At 41.8% G+C, this 20,861-nt stretch overlaps 1 protein-coding gene across 5 annotated transcripts in view; it reads right to left on the bottom strand.

Moving 5' to 3' along the window:
* Positions 1-20,861, bottom strand: part of DEPDC5 (DEP domain containing 5, GATOR1 subcomplex subunit) — a 134,121-nt gene that overhangs the window by 67,801 nt on the left and 45,459 nt on the right. For all 5 annotated transcript variants that reach the window (XM_039225513.1, XM_039225521.1, XM_039225536.1 and 2 more), the window contains exons 18-23: positions 14,159-14,228; positions 11,628-11,664; positions 10,978-11,098; positions 8,147-8,367; positions 2,810-3,013; positions 536-671 (exon numbers count right to left, since the gene is read on the bottom strand). In XM_039225513.1, the coding sequence (XP_039081444.1) occupies positions 536-671; positions 2,810-3,013; positions 8,147-8,367; positions 10,978-11,098; positions 11,628-11,664; positions 14,159-14,228 (789 nt within the window). The remainder of the gene's footprint in view (positions 1-535; positions 672-2,809; positions 3,014-8,146; positions 8,368-10,977; positions 11,099-11,627; positions 11,665-14,158; positions 14,229-20,861) is intronic.

Below are 20,861 nucleotides of genomic sequence, written 5' to 3'. Positions count from 1 at the left end.
ATCACAGGAACAGTGAGGCCAGTTGTAACCCCAGCTTATGGCAAGACATAAATGACTTTATTCCTGCACAGACTCTCTTGGATGCCTTCTAATGCATTCAGAACTCTGGTTCAACAAGAGTTGTTTCTACAAACACGGGCCTTGATTTCCATTGCTTTTAGCAGAAACAACTTCTAAACTCAATAGTGGGATTTCTCAGTGACCAAAATGACGGAAGTCACAGACAGACTGCCCAAAACACACAGCATGAACAACCTGTCTCAGCACTCATTTTAACTCTTAGCTGAGGTTTAGATGAAACTCACGTTTGAGGTTTACAAAGTGTGCTTTGAACTAAAGCAAAAGCAGGGACTAGGTAGCATGTGGCAACAGCATCAGGCTGTTTGCTTTGCACTTGGCCCAATGAAAGGAATGGCACTGACAAAGGAAGGGCTTGATCTCATACTGTCTCTTTTGTCAGCAGACTGTGCTGCCATGGTCCTGGGTACTGAGGAGTTTCTCAAGGTACATTCTGGAGCCCTATGCACATCCTCACCTTCCAGCAGCTTCATGATATGCTAATTCCAGCAGCTCTGCAGAGGAGTGAGTTGGGTCCCTCTGCCCGCTGCCCTGAAGCTCCACCATATTCTGTCGGGTCTGGTGATGGATCTGGATGGCCTCTCCGGATGGTCCTACCCAGAAAAAGATCCACTGAGCATCATTCCCATCCAACAGCTAGTGCTTTGTGTTTAGTGCTACTCTTCCTTCTTTCCAGCTGTTGGGATGTGGGTGCTGGGAGAGACCGAAACAAAAGCGCACCAAGGGGAACACTACACACAGGACCCTCCAGCTTCCCAAAAGGACATCTCCTTTTCTAAGCAGGACCCATTCTCTTGTGGGGCCTCACATTTATCACCCTGTTCAGCCTAAGAACACTTTAGGAGCCTCTGTCTCATGCATGTCAAACTGAGACACCATAGAGAAATACTGAAGTACAGGAGTAGAGGGCCCCTTCCAGGAGGACTGACACAAACTAAATAACAAGGAACACATGAGTGAAACATCAATGACAGTCATTGACATAAGACATTGACAACTGTGACTTCCAGAAGCAGAGGATGCACAAATGCATAAATGACATCAGGTGGGCAGTGGAGAAATCACAATCAGTCAAGTCTACTCAAAAATGTTTCCTGGGGAAGAAGTTTCAGAGCTGAGTGTTCAGCAAGGTTAGTAGGGATGGAAAGAGAGGGCACTTGGGCAGAAGAAATGATTGTGTGAAATCTCCAATGTGGAGGAAGCAAAAGGCATGCAGAAGACCACCAGATGAGCATGGGAAAGAACAGAAGCTCTGACAATGGGAGCGAGGAGATGCAAAGTTGGGGAGCCAGGCCTCAGCTATCAGCGGGCTGGGCAGGCAGGAGGAAGAAACAGAGGAGCGGGGCCAGAGAGTCCTGTTTTAGTAAAGCGCGCCTGACAGTTGGGAGCAAGAAAAGCTAGAGGCCATAAAAGAAACATCAATGGTTCTCCTAAGAGAACTCAAAGGGAGCCCATGGGGATAACAATGTAAAGAAAGAGACACTGAAAAGAAAAAAATCCTGTGAGTAATTATGACAGGGTAAGGGGGGCAAAAAGGAGTTTGGGAGTGATCCCCAATTATGGCCTAAGCAACCAGATATATTTCTCATTGATTTTTTTTTTTAATATTTTTATTTATTTCTAGGAGAGAGAGAGACAGTGTGAGCAGGGGAGAGTCAGAGAGAGAGGGAGTCACAGACTGAAACAGGCTCCAGGCTCTGAGCTGGCAGTCAGCACAGAGCCCGACGCGGGGCTCGAACCCACGAACCGCGAGATCATGACCTAAGTGAAAGTCGGGACACTTAACCGACTAAGCCACCCAGGCGCCCCGATATTTCTCATTGATTTAACTTTTAACATTAAAAGCAAGTGGAAAAGGAAGTAACTAGACATTTGCAGGCATTCAGCAGAATGGCTTCCATGAAAAGACACTGGAGTTTTAATACATCTGTTCCTTCGCGGCCCAGTCAGAGCCTATTAAGCTGAAGTTAATTTTAGCCACAGCTTTATAAAACCTTACTGTCATCCTCTGTAGGAGAGAACACAGATCAAGAAGGGCAGGCTAGGAAAAACAGTGGATTGAAAAAAAAATTTTTTTAAGTTTTGATTGGTTTTGAATGTTTTAAAAATGCAATCATATAGAATGCACTCTTATGTTGGGCTTCTTTTGTTATGTATATAAAGTTAAAACATAGATTTGGATGCGGTTGTGGTTCATTTTTATTTCTGCATAGCATCTCATTTACAAAAAAAAAACACTCGTTTTATCCTTTCTTTTTTTTTTTCAATTTATATGAACTAAAACAGAAACAAAAAATCAATTCACACATTTCTCAAAAAATGTATTTTTTTTCAGTTGTCATAGACCCGTGAGAGAAAACAAAATAACATAACTTCTGTGTAATCAAGACATTAATATCACTATCCAGAGAGAGGAGAGGAAGGAATAAATAAGAATGAGAGTAATTAGTCTTATGAAAGAAAGCAAGTGACAGAGTACAGTCCCTTTCAAACAGAAGAAAAGCCCTTACTTAGGTTTATACAGCTCCTTCCCAAGTGTGTCCTCAAGGATCCCCACAAGAACCCCTAGGGTAGGCAGAGTAGCCATGGATATCTCTCCATCTTAGAGGTGGAGCACTGGAGTCGCAGAGAAGCTGAGATACTTGGCTGATGCCACATGGCTGGTTAGTGACAAGGACCAGGACTAGCAGCAGCTCCCAGCCCAAGGCTCTTTCCTGAGCAACCAACTTACCCACAGGAAAAGTGTGCATCCAGCGTCTTCTGTTGGATGTGAGCTTCATGGGCATTCGTGAGGGGGCAAAAGGGTTAATCAATGCCCGTTGGGGTGTATATCCCCCGGGTCGAACATGTAGCATGGATTCTGCGCTGCCTACATGGAACCTTCCCGGCGCGCTAGAGTCTCGCTGTGGTGGCTCCACCATGTTCTCCAGGACATCTGTCAGTTATTGTGGAGTTGCATCACAAGAGAAAGAAAAGAGCCATGGTGAAACCAGGACCAGGCAATTGGCCAAGGCTAGAATCTTGGACATCATACATGTTAGGGAGAGAAAGAGGTAAAATCACCCAACTATAATGAAATGAAACACTGGATTTGTTTACTTTTTAAATATTCGGGAGAAGGAAGTTCTGGTTCCTAAGTTACTGGCCCAGTGAAGCCATACCAAAACCTGATGAGGAGAATCACACATCACCTAGAGACCATGCACTTTGAGCCAGATGCAATGACTTGAGTCGGGCGGGTATATTCTATATGTGGGAGGAACAATAAAAATAGATATTTGGTGACCAGAAGGGCAGACAAGATAGCCAGTGTGTTCACTAAACCTATTTGATTTTCCTCTTAGGCACACAACACTATAGTTTCCAGCCCCTCTTTGATAGGGCCAAATAACTTTGTTCTACCTCTTGCACTATCAGTAGGAATGCAAACGGGTACAGCCACTATGGAAAACAGAATGGAGATTCCTCCAAAAGTTAAAAATAGAACTACCTTATGATCTAGTAATCACACTACGTATTTACTCAAAGAATACAAAAACACTAATTCAAAGGGATATATGCATGTCTATGTTACAGCAGCATTATTTACAACACCCAAATTATGGAAGCAGTCCAAGTATTTATCAATAGGTGAAGAGGTAAAGAAGATACGGTATATGTATACAATGGAATATTATTTAGCCATAAAAAAAGAATGAAATGTTGAGGCGCCTGAGTGGCTCAGTCGGTTAAGTGTCTGACTTCGACTCAGGTCATGATCTCACAGCTTGTGAGTCTGAGCTCCATGTCAGGCTCTGTGCTGCCAAACGCGGAGCCTGGAGCCTTCTTCAGATTCTGTGTCTCCCTCCCTCTTTGCCCCTCCCCCCGCTCTCAAACTAAATAAACATATTTAAAAAGAAATTTTTAGGGGCGCGTGGGTGGCTTAGTCGGTTAAGCGTCCGACTTTCGCTTAGGTCATGATCTCGCGGTTTGTGGGTTCGAGCCCCGCGTCGGGCTCTGTGCTGACTACCAGCTCAGAGCCTGGAGCCTGTTTCAGTCTGTGACTCCCTCTCTCTCTGACCCTCCCCTGCTCACGCTGTCTCTCTCTCTCCTAGAAATAAATAAAACATTAAAAAAAAATTTTTAAAAAAAAAAATAAAAAGAAATTTTTAAAAGAAGAATGAAATCCTGTCATTTCCAACAACATGGATTGAGCTGAAGAATATAATGCTAAGTGAAATAAGTCAGAGAAAGACAAATATCATGTGATTTCACACATATGGGGAATTTAAGGAACAAAACAAATAAGCAAAGGAAAAAAAGAGAGTGAGAGAGAAACAGAGACAAACCAAGAAACAGACTCTTAAGTATATAGAACAAACTGATGGTTACAGGGGCAGGGAGGGTTGGGTGAAATAGGTGATAGAGATTAAGGAGTGTACTTGTTGTGATGAGCACAGAGCAAAATACATGGAATTGTTGAGTCACTATATTGTACACATGAAATTTACATAACACTATATATTAACTACACTGCAAATGACATGACATGACACTGTATGACATAAAATAAAATAAAATAAATAAAATAATAATAATAACTTCATTCCAGCCAACAGAACACAGGTAGAAATGACATGCTCCAATGGAAGGCCTGGACCACAAATACCTCCACTCAATGGTATCCATTCTCTTTTCCCCTACTGTGCTAACTTTGGCTACCAGTGCTAATGATCATACCATCCCAGCCTGGGGCCCTAAATGACTGAGTGGATCAGATACCCCCTCCCATTGACTCAGTGACCAGGATATAAGTAAGCAAATATTACTTATGCTTAAAAGAAAAATTCTTGGGAGAAAAGAATGAAGAAATAGATGCATGCAGCATTGACCAGGCAATGAGGTAGCATGATAGATAGACTCAACCTGTCTTGTCCAACAATAGACAGGTTCCTATTATAGAGATGGGGGCAACATGCTACATAACCTAAGTGGATCAAAGAGCAAAAAATCCACAACCAGCTCTGCTGGTATGCATCCCATGTTCAGTAAGGCAATCACCCACTTTAAATTTAAGCTGATTTGCATACAAGAAGGGAACATTCAGATCTCTACGAAAGCTATATTTTTCACTGTTATTTATTTATTTTTTAATGTTTTTTTATTTCTGAGACACAGCATGAACAGGGGAGGGCCAGAGAGAGAGGGAGACACAAAATCCAAAACAGGTTCTAGGCTCTGAGCTAGCTGTCAGCACAGAGCCTGACACAGGGCTTGAACCCACGAACCGTGAGATCATGATCTGAGCTGAAGTCAGGCGCTTAACCGACTAAGCCACCCAGACGCCCCTTTCACTGTTTTTTAAAGTTTATTTATTTACTTACTCCAAGGGAGACAGAGACAGTGTGAGTAGGGAGGGGCAGTGAGGAGGGAGTGAGAATCCCAAGCAGGCTCTGCATTGTCAGCACAGAGCCCCTTGTAAGGCTCAAACGTACCAACTGTGAGATCATAACCTGAGCCAAAACTAAGAGTTGGGACGCTTAACCGACTGAGCCAGTCAGGCACCTCTACTTTTCATTGTTAATTAATGAACTGATGCTCTGGTTTACCAAATAAAAACGAATGTAGTTTAGTTAGTTATTGTGAAATAAAAGGAGAAAACCCAATTTTAAAAAAGATAAATTAATGCTTTGAAAAGGATGAGAAATAGGACTAAGGCACAGGGATGCCTGGCTGGCTCAGCTGGTAGAGTATGCAACTCTTAGTCTCAAGGGCACGAATTGGTAGAGTCATGAGACTACAAGTTGGTAGAGCATGCAACTCTTAGTCTCAGGGTCATGAATCTGAGCCCCATATTGGGCATGGAGACTCCTTAAAAAAAAAAAGGACTAAGGGATAAAGTGGATCAAAAATATGTATAGAGGAAAGGGGAAAAGTTTTCTATGTTACGTTGGGTAGATAAATGGGTGAGACCCCCTAAACACAGTAAATAAACAATAAACTAGGGCCTATAAGACTGTACTGCCTTATAATATTCCAGGGAACTGCTTTTTGGCTTTTCCAATAAACTCCCCAGTAACACTAAAGAACACTGAAATCAATTCTACGATTCAGATAATTTTTTAAGAAAACTATTTTCAAAGCTACTTTCAAAGCTAGTTTTTTTTTTTCTAGTTTATTTATTTTTGAGACAGAGAGACAGCATGAGTGGGGATGGGGCAGAGAGGTAGAGGTAGAGAGAGAGAGAGAGAGAGAGAAAGACACAGAATCTGAAACAGGCTCCAGGCTCTGAGCTGCCAGCACAGAACCCGAAGCAGGGCTCGAACCCACGAACCGCAAGATCATGACCAAAGTTGGATGCTTAACCGACTGATTGAGCCACCCAGGCACCCCTCAAAACTAGTTTCAAAGCTACAACATTATCTCCTCAGAGATCTAGCTTTTCAAACAAGGGTTTTGAAAGAATTAATGTTCAGTTTTTTAATTTTTGTTACAGATCCTAGTAAGAAATTTTCAGCAAAATGGGAGTAACTGTCATACGAACTTAGAAATTTCCAGAAAGTGGGAAAATGCTAACTTACAAATTTCAAATGTATTAAAATCCCTTTGATTGCTAAAACTAACTAATACAGGTGACATAGGTGATATACTATACTCATGTAATTAAATATCTGCTCCTTTCTCTTTCAGCATTTCCTATTTATACTTTGAACCAGTTAAAAAACAAGCAAACTTTTTTCTGTAGTCAAAAACTGTCCTAGGCTCTTGGCATAGTGTATATGGTGCTGGAGCCAATGGCTTTACCTTCAATATCCTGGGTCATAGAAAACATTCCTCACCCTTTGGGAATCCTTCCAGGAGGGCAACAGGGTACAGTTGTGTGTATACAACATTCCGAAATCAGTGATCAAAAGTCAGGAGGGGTATGCTTCCATTTATATAACATCCTTGAAATTAACAAAACTATAGAATAAGAGAATGGTCAGTGAGAGTGTACGGCTATAAAGGGGTAGCACAAGAGAGCCTTATGGTGATGGAAGAGTTCTGTATTTAATTGATTATAATTATAAATAAATAAATCTATACATGTGATAAAAATGCATAGGGGGGCACCTGGCTGGCTTAGTCTTTAGAACATATGATTCTTGATCTCGAGGTTGTGAGTTCAAGACCCATGTTGGGCATAGACCTTACTTCAAACAAACAAACAAACAAACAAACAAACAAAAAACCCCAGGGGTGCCTGGGTGGTTCAACAGTTAATCTGGTTCTTGATTTCAGTTCAGGCCATGATCTCATGGTTTGTGAGAATGAGCCCCTCATTGGGCTCTCTGCTGAAAGTATGGAGCTCACTTGTGATTCCTTCTTTTCCTCTCTCTCTGCCCCAACCCTTCAAAATAAATAAATAAATAAATAAATAAGCATTTTAAAAATAAAACAAACTGCACAGAAATACACACACACAAATGAGTGTATGTAAAACTAGTGAAATCTGAATAAGCTCTGTGGCTTGTACCTATGTCAGTTTCCTGGTTTGATGTTGTCTATAGTTATGCAACATGTTGCCAAGGTGAAAATGAGTAAAAGGTACATAGAACCTCCGTGTGCACACGAGTGTGTGTGTGTATTTGCAATTTCCCATGAATCAATAATTATTTCGAAATTAAAAGTTTTAAAAAGTCAGGATAAGATACAGAAAAAGTAACACCTGTACTCCTTAGTCCAAGCCAGGTTAGGAAGTAACTATGAGGAGAAATCTTACAGTGGAATATGGGACTGAGGCTGTTTTAGGCATAACACAAATGGCAATAAGGAAATGAGCAAACACCTTTGACCCTAGGCCTAAGAAAATCTCTACATTAACATATGGAAAGGTATACAGTTACAGTGAAGGGGGAAAAAGTGTTAGAGACAAAAATAGTATAATATACATACATCTCAGGTGACTTACATGCTTTGCACTGGCATGGAAATAATTAAGATATGGGACCTATACCCCACACCTGGTCATATCACCTCCCATCTCCTGCTACAGGGAGGAAGCTGTCCCCAGCTCTGCCCAGCTGTGCCTATGCTTCTACTCTCTGACCTCGAGTGCTGGTATAGCCCAATGAGCTGCTGACTTCATACTGGTGCAGGTGGGGGTGTGGGATCATCAGGATGTTGGCACTCCTTCCCAGGGAGCTGTCATCAGAAGCCTGGCTCCGCACTTCCTCAGTGGGCAGCATGCGGCTGGGCAGGGAAGGGCTGGATGAGACATCACAGGAGCTGGCGCTCTTTCGACTGTGACTCTCCCGCTCTCGCACAGACCTGACAGGTGACAGACAATGAGTTACCAACAGGCAAGTGATGGTGCTCCACCTAGAAATAAAGTACCAAAACCTGTCACCAGCCCAAGCTACTTGGGAAACTAATAACAAAAATCCACATTGTGATCTATGAGTGAGAAATAATGTAGGGGTGATTCTGCCTTGACTAGCTTGAGATATTGCATAAGAACTGACAGTTCTCAAATGGCCCAAGTCCCAGGGTTATAGTTGTAAAGGAATGACTGCTCCAGTCTGACCCTACTTGATCCCACCAATCAATCTCATATCACTGAAAATGGGACAACGAGACAGGATATGATATGATGCAAGAGAAAGTACACAGCCACCTTAGAAGTCTTCTTGGACCAAAAACTGAGCCTAAATCTAATCAGGTCTCTAGAGATAATTGCTAGTTTACAGGAAATTCAGAGAAGAGAGGACAAGTTACACATTACAACAAAACAATCAGCCAAATGAAGAAAGCAACATAATCTACAGTCACAGAAAAAACACATTCCAACCAAATGCTTTGTCTGCGTCTTCTCTAGGTCCCAATTCAAATCAACCAACTATAAAAATATATTTTTGAGACAACTGGGAAATTTGAATATAGGCTAGAAGATATTAAAGAATTAGTGTTAATTTTGGTACTTGGGATAATTTATTTTTTAACTCTTACTTGCTAGAGACACACACTATAATATTTACAGGTTAAAAAAGGATTTATTTTAAAAACTTTTTTAATGTTTTATTGATTTCTAAGAGAGAGAGACAGCATGAGCTGAGCAGGGGAGGTTCAGAGAGAGAGGGAGATACAGAATCTGAAGCAGGCTCCAGGCTCTGAGCTAGCTGTTAGCACAGAGCCCGACACGGGGCTCGAACCCATGAACGGTGAGATCACGACCTGAGCCTTGTCGGACGCTCAACCGACTGAGCCACCCAGGCGCCCCCAAAAAAGAATTTACTTTAGAATATTCCAGCAAAATGTAAAATGTGGGGAAAGTAGTGAAATGAAGCAGACAAGACACAGATCACTCTTCATTATGCTACTCTATTTGAGCATGTTTGAACATTTCCTTAAAAAAGGCTTAAAAAAACCCCATGTACCCTAATTAAAACATTAACGTACCTAAGGGGAAAACCTCTGGAAGCAGTAGGAGGAAGGATCAAAAGGGGAGAAGCCCAATGGGGAGGCAAAAATTCAGAATGGAAGAGTTAGCAACCATAGATAGGGCTCCCCCTTGGGCATCAGAGCTGTTCTGTTTCCTCCTGGAAGGATTTTGTCTTAAGTCAGAGCTTAAATAGAGCCTGAAAATAGATCCCCTGGGCTGTCTGCATATACATTATTGTAACAATAAATATCTGGGCAACAGTGTATCCTTAATGCTGTGCAGGGGGACAGAGTATGATTAAGACACAGTTCCCTCACGAAGCATAAGACCTAAGTTTCTGAAATAACATTTCTTGCCATCTTTGTTTAGAAAAAAGAAAACCAAGATTTTGGACTATAAAAGCATTTTTATTTTATTTTTTATTTGTGTGTGTGTGTGTGTGTGTGTGTGAGAGAGAGAGAGCGAGAGAGAGAGAGAGAGAGAGCGAGAGAGCATTTTTAAATATTCGGAAGGAAAGTGCTACCAAGCCCCTAAGCAGATCTATGTGTAGGAGAACTGTGGCTAATGACACTAAATATTCTAAACATTTAGGAAATGTTTTATGTCTGAGTTCTAAATGTTTTCATCTTAGGATGGGATGAGAGAAAAGGACAGAAGACAATCATGTGGCTACTGTAAGCTCAATTGCCAATATGAAGAGATGGAATATTCTTCCAAACACTTGTGCTTAAATAAACGTGCATATTTGGGGCGCCTGGGTGTCTCAGTCAGTTAAGTGTCTGACTTCAGCTCAGGTCATCATCTCGAGGTCTGTGGGTTCAAGCCTCGCATTGGGCTCTGTGCTCACAGCTCAGAGCCTGGAGCCTGCCTCGGATTCTGTGTCTCCCTCTCTCTCTGTCCCTTCCCTGCTCATGCTCTGTCTCCCTCTGTATCTCAAAAATAAATAAATATTACAAAATAGTAATAATAAATAAACATGCATATTTAAGAAATCTAGAAAATGGGCTCATGGTATTTAGTCTACTAGGGGTAAAAAAAAAACCCCAAAGCCCTGGTCTAGACATGGCCTTTTTACATAAGACTCAGAAATGGCAATCTGACTATAGCATAATTAAAAACTATCATGACCAAAATAACATGGAGCAAACTTAAAAATCAAGAATTAAAGACAGAAAAGTCTCTGGGAATAAAAACTCCCAAAGAAACTTTGGGTGCCAAATCTATCTATATATATATATTAGCAGCAACCCAGTAAGAAAAAGATTCTAGAATTTGTGAATTGCTTGATTAGAAGAAGCAGAAGAACACTCTCCTTATTTGGGACAATACTTATTGCAAATATAGCTAACAAAATAGGTGCGAAGCTATGTGGTATAGTTTCCATTTGGCTAATTTTAATTTAAAACATTTTCAAGGTTGCTCTCATGAAGGTCCCTGCAGGCCCTAAGGTCTTCCCAAGCAATTTTCATGTCCAACCCAAAGGGAATCTGGCAAAAAACCTGCAGGTGGCGAGGCGCTGAGCCCGGGATGGGCCTGGCAGCCTGAACACTTGGGCGTCGTAAGCATCATAATCTACTTGGATGGGAAGGGCGTTCTCAGATTCTTTTGGAGTCCCAAGAGCTGAAATGAATAAATCACAGGAATGGTCATTAAAACACATTTCAATCAGATGCTTTCAGAGGCCCTTCATCAAAATCCACATGACACAGGTGATCACCATCATGTCCCCCTGAAAAAAGTGGGATAATAACCCATTCATCGGATTCTTGAAATTAAATGACTAACATGTCAAAGTGATATAGAAAAGATTGTAGCACTAAATTAAGGAGAAGGTTTAGGTAGTATATCATTCTTCTGTGATCCCACTTAAAAAAAAAAAAAGACCCTCTTAATATGTAGTATGGTTAGTACTTTAAAACTTTATGCCTGATCCCTACAATTGACCAATGGAAAAGAAAAGCAAGGTCTGTCAGCATCTATTTTCCAGTCGACAAGACAAAAATATACAAGGCGGTTAAGAGACCTTCCAAAGGGAACTCTGGTCTTCCAACTTGGCTGTGAACTGCTTATGCGACCTCACATAATCTTGTTAACATGGGTTAGTGGACTCTTTCTACAAGTGACAAAAGGAGGTCCCAAAAATACTCACATGTATCACGGCCATTTTTTGATTTCTCAGAGGCAGGCTGTAAAATTAAATAGATAATTAATCACTTCCTTCTCTGCTAAAATAAAACTTATCACAAGGCACAGCATATAGGTAGCTGCTCTCCTGGGTAGAAACATGCCTTATCCATTCCTGTAGCTGATGGGAAGGCAGAAGCGAACACCTGAGGCCTACCTACATCAGCGTGGCCCTACCAGGCCTATCTCACACCTTGTTTGCCCTCAAAACTCTATCCAATGGAGGTGTGTACCCTACCTTACAGATGAGGACATTCAGTTCTAGAGAGAAAAAGGCATTTCCTCAAGTCATACAGTTAGCAGGTGGCAGAGCCAAATCCAAGCCCAGCCCTTCATGCTCTTGGTCAGTCCAGCAGTATGTGTGACCTACCTGCCCCCAAACCCTGCATTTGTGCTGCCCCTTTCAGCACGGTGCTCTCACTGGTCTGCCTACACCTACAAGAGATCACCCAGTTTACTAAAATGCTATACAGGGATAGAAAGAAAACAGACAGAGCTTTTCCTTTTTTTTTTCAAATAAATCTTTTTCAGGACCCTTTAAACTTCTATAACAATACCCATTCTTCTTTAAAATTATCATATACAGGGGCGCCTGGGTGGCTTAGTCGGTTAAGCGTCCGACTTTCGCTTGGGTCATGATCTCGCGGTTTGTGGGTTCGAGCCCCGCGTCGGGCTCTGTGCTGACTGCCAGCTCGGAGCCTGGAGCCTGTTTCAGTCTGTGACTCCCTCTCTCTCTGACCCTCCCCTGCTCACGCTGTCTCTCTCTCTCTCTCCTAGAAATAAATAAAAATATTTAAAAAAATAATAATAAATAAAAAATAAAATTATCATATACAGAGAAGTTCCTCCATGTTCCACTTTGCCCAGAAGGGTTGTAATGAAGGCATAAAACCTCAGAGGGCAGGAGGTGGACCTTTCTAGGCAGAATCCCTTCTCTTAGCATTTCACTACTTGATAAAGCCCATTTTAGAAGGAGTCTTCATATTCCTCGAAATTATTATTTTCCTTATTTTCCTTACTCTTCTGAGTACCATTAACCCCTTATCCCCCCCAAAAAAAGGGAAAAAATGGCCCTGATACTAACAAGATCACAATAGAGCCATTTTTACAGTTTAGCTCTGTTAGAAACAGGCAGACGGATGGGTATGCCACCTACCTACGCAATAGTCTGTTTTTCTCTTCACGTTGCATCAAAAACACCTTTAAAGGTTCTTAAAACTGGTATTTTTATTGACTGGCAATATATTACATTGAGTGATATTTCATGGTTTATTTAGTCATTTCTCTACTACTCTCAACTTCTAACTATTATATAAAGACCTTATTTGCACTCAATATTCACAATTATTTCCTTAGACCATATGCCCAAAAATGGAATTCTCTGGTCAAATGGCATAAACGTTTGCACTGCCCTTGATACACATGGCTGAACTGCTTTCATAAGTATTGTACACCAACCAGGTACTCAAGCACCAGTGTCACCACTTTTTCCAGGACTTGGTATAATTATTTTGTTTTAAACCTTTTGGTAAGCAGGGCCACCTGGCAGGTTCAGTTGGTGGAGTGTATGACTCTCAGTCTCAGGGTTCTAAGTTTGAACCCCACGTTAGGTATAGAGATTACTTAAAAGTAAAATCGTTAGCGGTGCCTGGGTGGCCCAGTTGTTTAAGCATCCAACTTCAGCTCAGGTCACAATCTCATGATTCGTGAGTTCGAGCCCCATATCAAGCTGTGTGCTCACAGTGCAGAGCCTGGAGCCTGCTTCAGATTCTGTGTTTCCTTCTCTCTCTGCCCTTCCCCTGTGCTCACTTGCTCTCTCTCCCTCTCAAAAATAAATAAACTTTAAATAAAATAGGGGCGCCTGGGTGGCTGAGTTGGTTAAGCATCTGACTTCAGATCAGGTCATGGTCTCACGGTTTGTGAGCTGGAGCCCCACATCTGGCTCTGTGCTGACAGCTCACAGCCTAGAGCCTGCTTCGGATTCTGTGTGTGTGTGTGTCTCTCTCTCTCAAAAATAAAATAGACATTAAAAAAATTTTTTAATAAATAAAATAAAATTTTTATAAAATAAAATAAAATACCCATTTGGTAAACAAAAAGAATCTCCATTCTTATTTGAATTTGTAATTCTTTAACTACTGCCAAGATGTGACCTTTACATCATATTTCCCCTTTGCTGCAATGTCTGCCCATGTCTTTGTCCCCAAAGGTATCTGAGAGGTCCCGGTATCTGAATAAACCAGTCACATCATAACAAAAATATTCATTATTAAAGAACTAAAAAGAGTTGTCATAGTTTTCCCAGAAATATTTCTTATAGTCTGGGGGTTTGCCTTGTTATTTATGTATTTAATGTGGAAAATCATAAAGTTCTAAGACAAAAAAAGCTCTTGAACTCTACTCATGACCATGGGGTAGAAGGGCATATCCCAGGATCAAAATAACCATGTCAGTGTGGGACATTCCCTGAAGACTCTGCAGGTCGGTGACACCTACCTTCTTTCCTGCCAGTTTTATTCGCGGGGTGAAACTGTTACAAAAGAGCTGGCTTTTGGATGTATAGAAACTGTGAAAGAAAAAAGGGTCATTAATTTAAACCCCTTTCATTTTAAAGTTTAAGTTGAAACCCCAGTCATGGATTAGCCCTCTCGTGACTGCCTATGTCTGAGGCTTCCTTGATTCCTCCAATTCTAACTTGTTCTGTAATTACTACAGAAAATTAAATATGATTTTAATTACTGTTCTATTCTTTTTTTCCCACTGTTTCATGCTAGTCCTGATTCCTAACTGGATGAGAATTTCCTTCTCCTGGCAGGGATTACATTTATTTACACCATACTTTTGCTTTCTTGATATTTGGCACAATGCCGGGCCCAAGGGCAGTCTTTATCACTCTTGGGTTGAACAGCACTTGGTAAGCAAGAATAACTCAGGCAAGGAAAGAAAAAAATGGTCTCAAGAAAAGAGAACACAAATCATCAAATTCTTATCCCTTTGAAAATCATATCATTTTTTTTAAAGTGTATTTATTTTGAGAGAGAGAGAGAGAGAAAGCATGAGCAGGGAAGGGCCAGAGAGAGAAGGAGGGAGAGAGAATATGAAGCAGGCTCTACACCGTCAGTATGGAGCTCGACATGGGTCTCAAACTAACAAACCCCAAGATCATAACCTGAACTGAAACCAAGACTGGGACACAGCTGACTGAGCCACCAGGTGCCTCTGAAAATCATATCTTAATGTAGTCATGTCAGACACACAAGAAAACTGGGAGACCCAACCTTGCCCTGGGTATAATGAATAAATGAATAAAAAGAGGATGTACAGCCTTTTCCATTTCTTAGGCGTGTCTCTATAGTCTCTTTTATCCATAATTAACTTGTTGGAAAGATGTTTTGATTAATAACCAATCCTCATCTTCCATCATAACTCTGATCATAAGCCAAAAAAAAAAGTTTATCAATAGATAACCAGTGAACTGTAGGGGCAATCCAGTAACTAACACATTATGCATTATGTGCATAACATAAGAATACCAACTGCGGGGTGCCTGGGTGGTTCAGTCGATTAAGCATTCAACTTTAGCTCAGGTCATGATCTCACAGTTCATGGGTGCCAGCCCTGCATTGGGCTCTGTGCTGTTGGTGGGGAGCTTGCTCAGGATTTTATCTCTCTCCCTCTCTGCCTCTCCTCCACTTGTGCACTCCCTGCCTCTCTCAAAATAAATAAATAAACTAAAAAAAAAAAAAGAGGGGCATCTGGGTGACTCAGTTAGTTACACATCTAGCTCTTGGTTCCGGCTCAGGTCATGATCTCACATTTCATGAGTTCAAACCCTGTGTTGGGCTCTGTGCTGGCAGTACGGAGCCTGCTTGGGATTCTCTCTTTCCCTCTCTCTCTGTCCCTCCCTGCTCACTCTCTCCGTCTCTCTCAAAATGAATAAACTTTAAAAAATTTTTTTTGGAAAAAAAAAAAAAAGAATACTAACTACAGTCAGACCTGAAGTCCAACTAGCCTCTGGGACTTGGCTCCTCAGAGTGGTACCAAGATAAGTACCAAGTAGAGGATGCTGCTTGCTTTCCAGACATTAATTGCAAAAGATCTGAGAATTAAAGTAATATTATACAGAAGAATGGGTTTCTATTAGATTTATCCATGTGAAATTGCTGTATTAGAAGGTCAAAACCATTGTAAAAATCACAATTTCAAATGGTTTAAACCAACACCTTCAGCTTTGCCATGAACTTGCTGCTCAATCCTTGGCAAGCCAAGTTACTCTCCTGGAACTCAGGTTCCTCACCTATCCAGTGTGACTGGAGGGTTTCTATGATCTCTAAAACAGGATAGCTGTGACATCCTCAAATGCCAGTTTTGTAACTCTTATGTATCTGTTACTAATTTACTTTTTGGATCAATTTTCATTACTAGCCAATAATACCTGGAGAATTAATTTTCACTGAAGACAATATGATTATGCTTCAAGTAAGGTCTCTGGCCTTGCGGGATGATTCTGAAGAGGCTAGTGGACAGGATAAGAACAATGGCCCTTACAAGCAACCATGCATCTCCAGTCACAAGCCCTCTGCTCCTGTCCCTGAGTGGCTCATGCAAACAAAGCTCAAAGTAAGATGTGAAAAGCAGGCCTCAGGCCATCCCAGCTTTTAGATTCTGAAGCCCTACATGTGTGAATCTATTGTCCATCTTAAATGATATCAGAGAGACAATTTAGGATGAAAAATAAAGTGATATATCAGGAAACCTTCAAGTTATTATTAATTAAAATTTGAGGAAATTACAAGGTTTAAATTCATATACAATTTTGTGTGTGTAATAGCTACTCTCCTTTAATTATTTCCTAAACTGAACATAAAACAATAAAATATGGTATAAAATTAAACAGTTGCTATTTTCTTTTGGAAAAATAATCAAAATGTCTATTCAGGGGTACCTGAGTGTCACAGTCAGGTAAGTGTCCAACTCTTGGTTTTGGCTCAGGTAATGGTCTCATGGTTCACGGGGTGAGTCCTGCATCTGACTCTGTGCTGGCAGCACAGAGCCTGCTTGGGATTCTTTCTCTCCTCTCTCTGCCTCTCCCCCACTCCCCCACTCTCTTTTTCCCAAAAACAAACATTAAAAAAAATTTTTTTAAACTCTGAATGACTATTCAAAGATTACAAATCCGGGGGCACACAGGTGGTTCAGTTGGTCGAGCACTGACTCTTTATTTCGGCTCATGCCATGATCCCAGGGCCATGGGATTGTGCCCCATTTGGGATGCCACCCTGAGTATGTAGCCTGCTTAGGATTCTCTCTCTCTCTTCCTCTGCCCCTCTCCCTGTCTCATACTCTCCCTCTGTCCCTCCCTGTTTCTCTTTCTCTATACATATATACATGTATATATATAAAATATGATTACAAATCCAAATCTAATTTGAGAACTGATAAAAAAGAAGATACATTAGGGCATCTGGGAGGCTTAATTGGTTGAGCATCTGACTCTTGATTTTGGCTCAGGTCATGATCTCATGGTTCATGGGACTGAGCCCCACATCTGGCTCTGTGCTGACAGTGTGGAGTCTGCTTGGGGTTCTCTCTCTCCCTCTCTCTCTGCCCCTCCCCTGCTCATGCACACTTGCACATACACACTCTCTCAGAACAAGTGGACAAACTTTAAAGAAAAAAAAAAGAAAATGCTTTAAAAAAAGAAGATACAGGGGTGCCTGGGTGGCTCAGTTGGTTAAGCGTCCAACATTGGCTCAGGTCATGATCTCATGGTTTGTGAGTCTGAGCCCCGCGTTGGACTCTGTGCTGACAGCTCAGAGCCTGGAGCTTCCTTCAGATTCTGTGTCTTCCCCTCCCATGCTCATGCTCTGTCTCTCAATAATAAATAAATAAATATATAATGTTAAGATACATTGGTCTCTGAAATAAGTTAAAAAATTCAAAGTATTATTTTACTTTTTTTTTATTATTTTTTAAATGTTATACTTATTTCTGAGAGAGAGACAGCATGAGCAGAGGAGGGTCAGAGAGAGAGGGAGACACAGAATCTGAAACAGGCTACAGGCTCTGAGATAGCTATCAGCACAAAGCCCAACGCTGAGCTCAAACCCACAAACCACGAGGTCATGGCCTAAGCCGAAGTCAGATGCTCAACTGACTGAGCCACCCAGGCGCCCCTATTTTACTGTTTTAAAATAACAGTAACACCAGGGGCGCCTGGGTGGCTCAGTCAGTTGAGCATCTGACTCTTGGTTTTGGCTCAGGTCCTGATCTCATAGTTGTGGGACTGAGCCCTCCATCAGGCTCCGTGCTGAGTATGGAGTCTGCTTGGGATTCTCTCTCTCCTCTCTCTCTCTGTCCCTCCCCTGCACATGCTCGCTTGCTCTCTCTCTCTCTCTCAAAATAACTAATAAAATAAATATTAAAAAAAATAAGTGGGTTACCTGGGTGGCTCAGTCAATTAAACATATGACTTTGGCTCAGGTCATGATCATATGACTTGTGAGTTTGAGCTGTGCATCAGGCTCTGTGCTGACAGCTCAGAGCCTGGAGCCTGCTTCAGATTCTGTGTCTCCCTCTCTCTCTGCCCCTTCCCCACTCATACTCTGTCTCTCTCTCTCAAAAAATAAATTTAGTAAGTCAAAAAAAATTTTTTACTAAATAAATAACAGTAACATTGGGGCACCTGGGTGTTTCAATCAGTCAAGTGTCCATCCAACTTCAGCTCAAGTCGTGATCTTGCGATTTGTGACTTTGAGCCCTACGTTGGGCACTGCATTGACAGTGTGGAGCCTGCTTGAGATTCTCTCTCTTCTTCTCTCTCTGCCCTCCCCTGCTCTCTCGCTTTCTCTTTCTCAAAATAAATAAACAGCAACAACAAAAAACTTTTCACTATCATATATTTGGTTGCAAGTAAGATTTTTACTTAGAAAAAGGGGCTCTGTTGCTTAAAGAAAGAAGAAAACCACTGGTTTAAAGTGACTGTCAGTGGGGGCAGGAGGAATCTGCCACCCAAGAGGCATGTGGCAATGCTGCAGGTGTTTGATTTTTTTAAATTTTTCTGTTTTTTAGTCTAAATTATTTCCCTCCTCAGTTTCCAAGATTTTCAACTGAATTCTCCATAAACATGCAGGCATTTTTAAAAAATCATGAAGGGTGCCTGGGTGGCTCAGTCAGTTGAACGTCCAACTTTGGCTCAGGTCATGATCTTGTGGTTCATGGATTCGAGCCCCGCATCAAGCTCTGTGCTGATCGCTCAGAGCCTGGGGCCTGCTTTGGATTCTGTGTCTCCCTCTCTCTCTGTCCCTCCCCTGCTTGTGTCTGTCTCTCTCTCTCTCAAAAATAAACAAACATTTAAAAAAATTTTAAAAAATGGGGTGCCTGGGTGGCTTAGTCGGTTAAGCGTCTGACTTTCACTTAGGTCATGATCTCACGGTTCGTGGGTTCGAGCCCCGCATCGGGCACTGTGCTGACTGCCAGCTCAGAGCCTGGAGCCTGTTTCAGAGTCTGTGACTCCCTCTCTCTCTGACCCTCCCCTGCTCACGCTGTCTCTCTCTCTCTCCTAGAAATAAATAAAACATTAAAAAAAAATTTTTTTTTAAACAAAAGTGTTATTTAAAAAATAAATTAAAAAAATTTTAAATCATGAAACATTAAAAAAGTAATAGTCCAAGGCTTTTCACTTTCGGCAGGCTTGAGGATATCTAGTTTTCATAGTAAATTTCCAGGAGGTCTCAGCTCTACCTGCAGTATTTCAAACAATTTAACTCTTTCTAGTTTTTTTTTTTTTTTAAAGTTTGAGAGAGAGAGTTGGGGGGTAGGGGCAGAGAGAGAGGGAGAGAGAGAGAATTCCAAGCAGGCTCCACACTCTCAGTGCAGACTCTGACACGGGGCTCGAATTCACAAACTGAGAATATGACCTGAGCTGAAACCAAGAGTCAGATGCTCCACTGACTGAGCCACCCAGGTGCCCTTCTCCAGGTTTTCTGATAGGAAAATTCACTTAGTCATGGTTCCTGCAGACATTCTGGTTGTCACACTGGGGGTGGGTGCTGTTGGCATCTAGTGGGTGGAGACCAGGGATGCTGCTCAACAGGCTACAATGCACTGGGCATAGCTCCAACAACAAAAGAATGATCTGGCCCAAAATGTCAGTAGTATACAGGTTGAGAAACCCTGTTCTAAAGGACTGAATGAAGGAAAGTGATCAGAAATAGACATACTATGAAGATTATCATCAAAAAAGAATGAGGACTGGGGGCACCTGGGTGGCTCAGTCAGTTAAGCCTCTGACTGTTAGTTTCAGCTCGGGTCATGATCTCACAGTTTCATGGATTTGAGCCCCGTGTTGGGCTCTGCATTGGCAACATGGAGCCTGCTTGGGAGTCTCTTTCTTTCCCTCTCTCTCTCTGCCCCTCCCCTACTCAGGCTGGCTCTCTCTCTCTCTCAAAATAAATACATAAACTTAAAAAAAATGAGGAATGGGAAAAGGCAGTGGCTCTGACAGAGGCATGAAAGACACCAGACCTGAGCCTCAATCAGCAGAAACACTGAGGCCTTGTCTCATGTGAAGAAGAGACACAGGGATTTCTCTACAAATGAGAATGCCAAGTACAATGTTGGTCGGCTATGGTCTGTGGGAGTTGTGAATAGTAGGAACGGAGGTTAATAATAAAAATAAGTCCTTCAACATATCAGATAAAGGGTTAATATCCAGAATCTATAAGGAACTCACCAAACTACATGCCCGAAAAACAAACAACCCAGTGAAGAAATGGGCAGAAGATATGAACAGACACTTCTCCAAAGAGGACAATCAGATGGCCAACAGACACATGAAACGATGCTCAGCATCCCTCCTCATCAGGGAAATCCAAATCAAAACCACACTGAGATACACCTCACGCCAGTCAGAGTGGCTAAAATGAGCAAATCAGAGAACACGAGATGCTGGCGAGGATGTGGAGAAACGGGCACCCTCCTACACTGTTGGTGGGAATGTAAACTGGTACAGCCCCTCTGGAAAACAGTGTGCAGGTTCCTCAGGAAACTAACAATAGAACTCCCCTAGGACCCAGCAATAGCACTGCTAGGAATTTACCCAAGGGAGACAGAAATGCTGAGGCATAGGAGCACATGGACCCCAATGTTCATAGCAGCACTCTCCACAATAGCTAAAACATGGAAAGAGCCTAAGTGT

Source organism: Hyaena hyaena, unplaced genomic scaffold (genome assembly GCF_003009895.1).
Source record: "Hyaena hyaena isolate Hyena2069 unplaced genomic scaffold, ASM300989v1 scaffold_19, whole genome shotgun sequence".
Classification (NCBI taxonomy): domain Eukaryota; kingdom Metazoa; phylum Chordata; class Mammalia; order Carnivora; family Hyaenidae; genus Hyaena; species Hyaena hyaena.
Note: the sequence above shows the minus strand (reverse complement) of the source record. Positions and strands in the feature narration are given on the sequence as shown.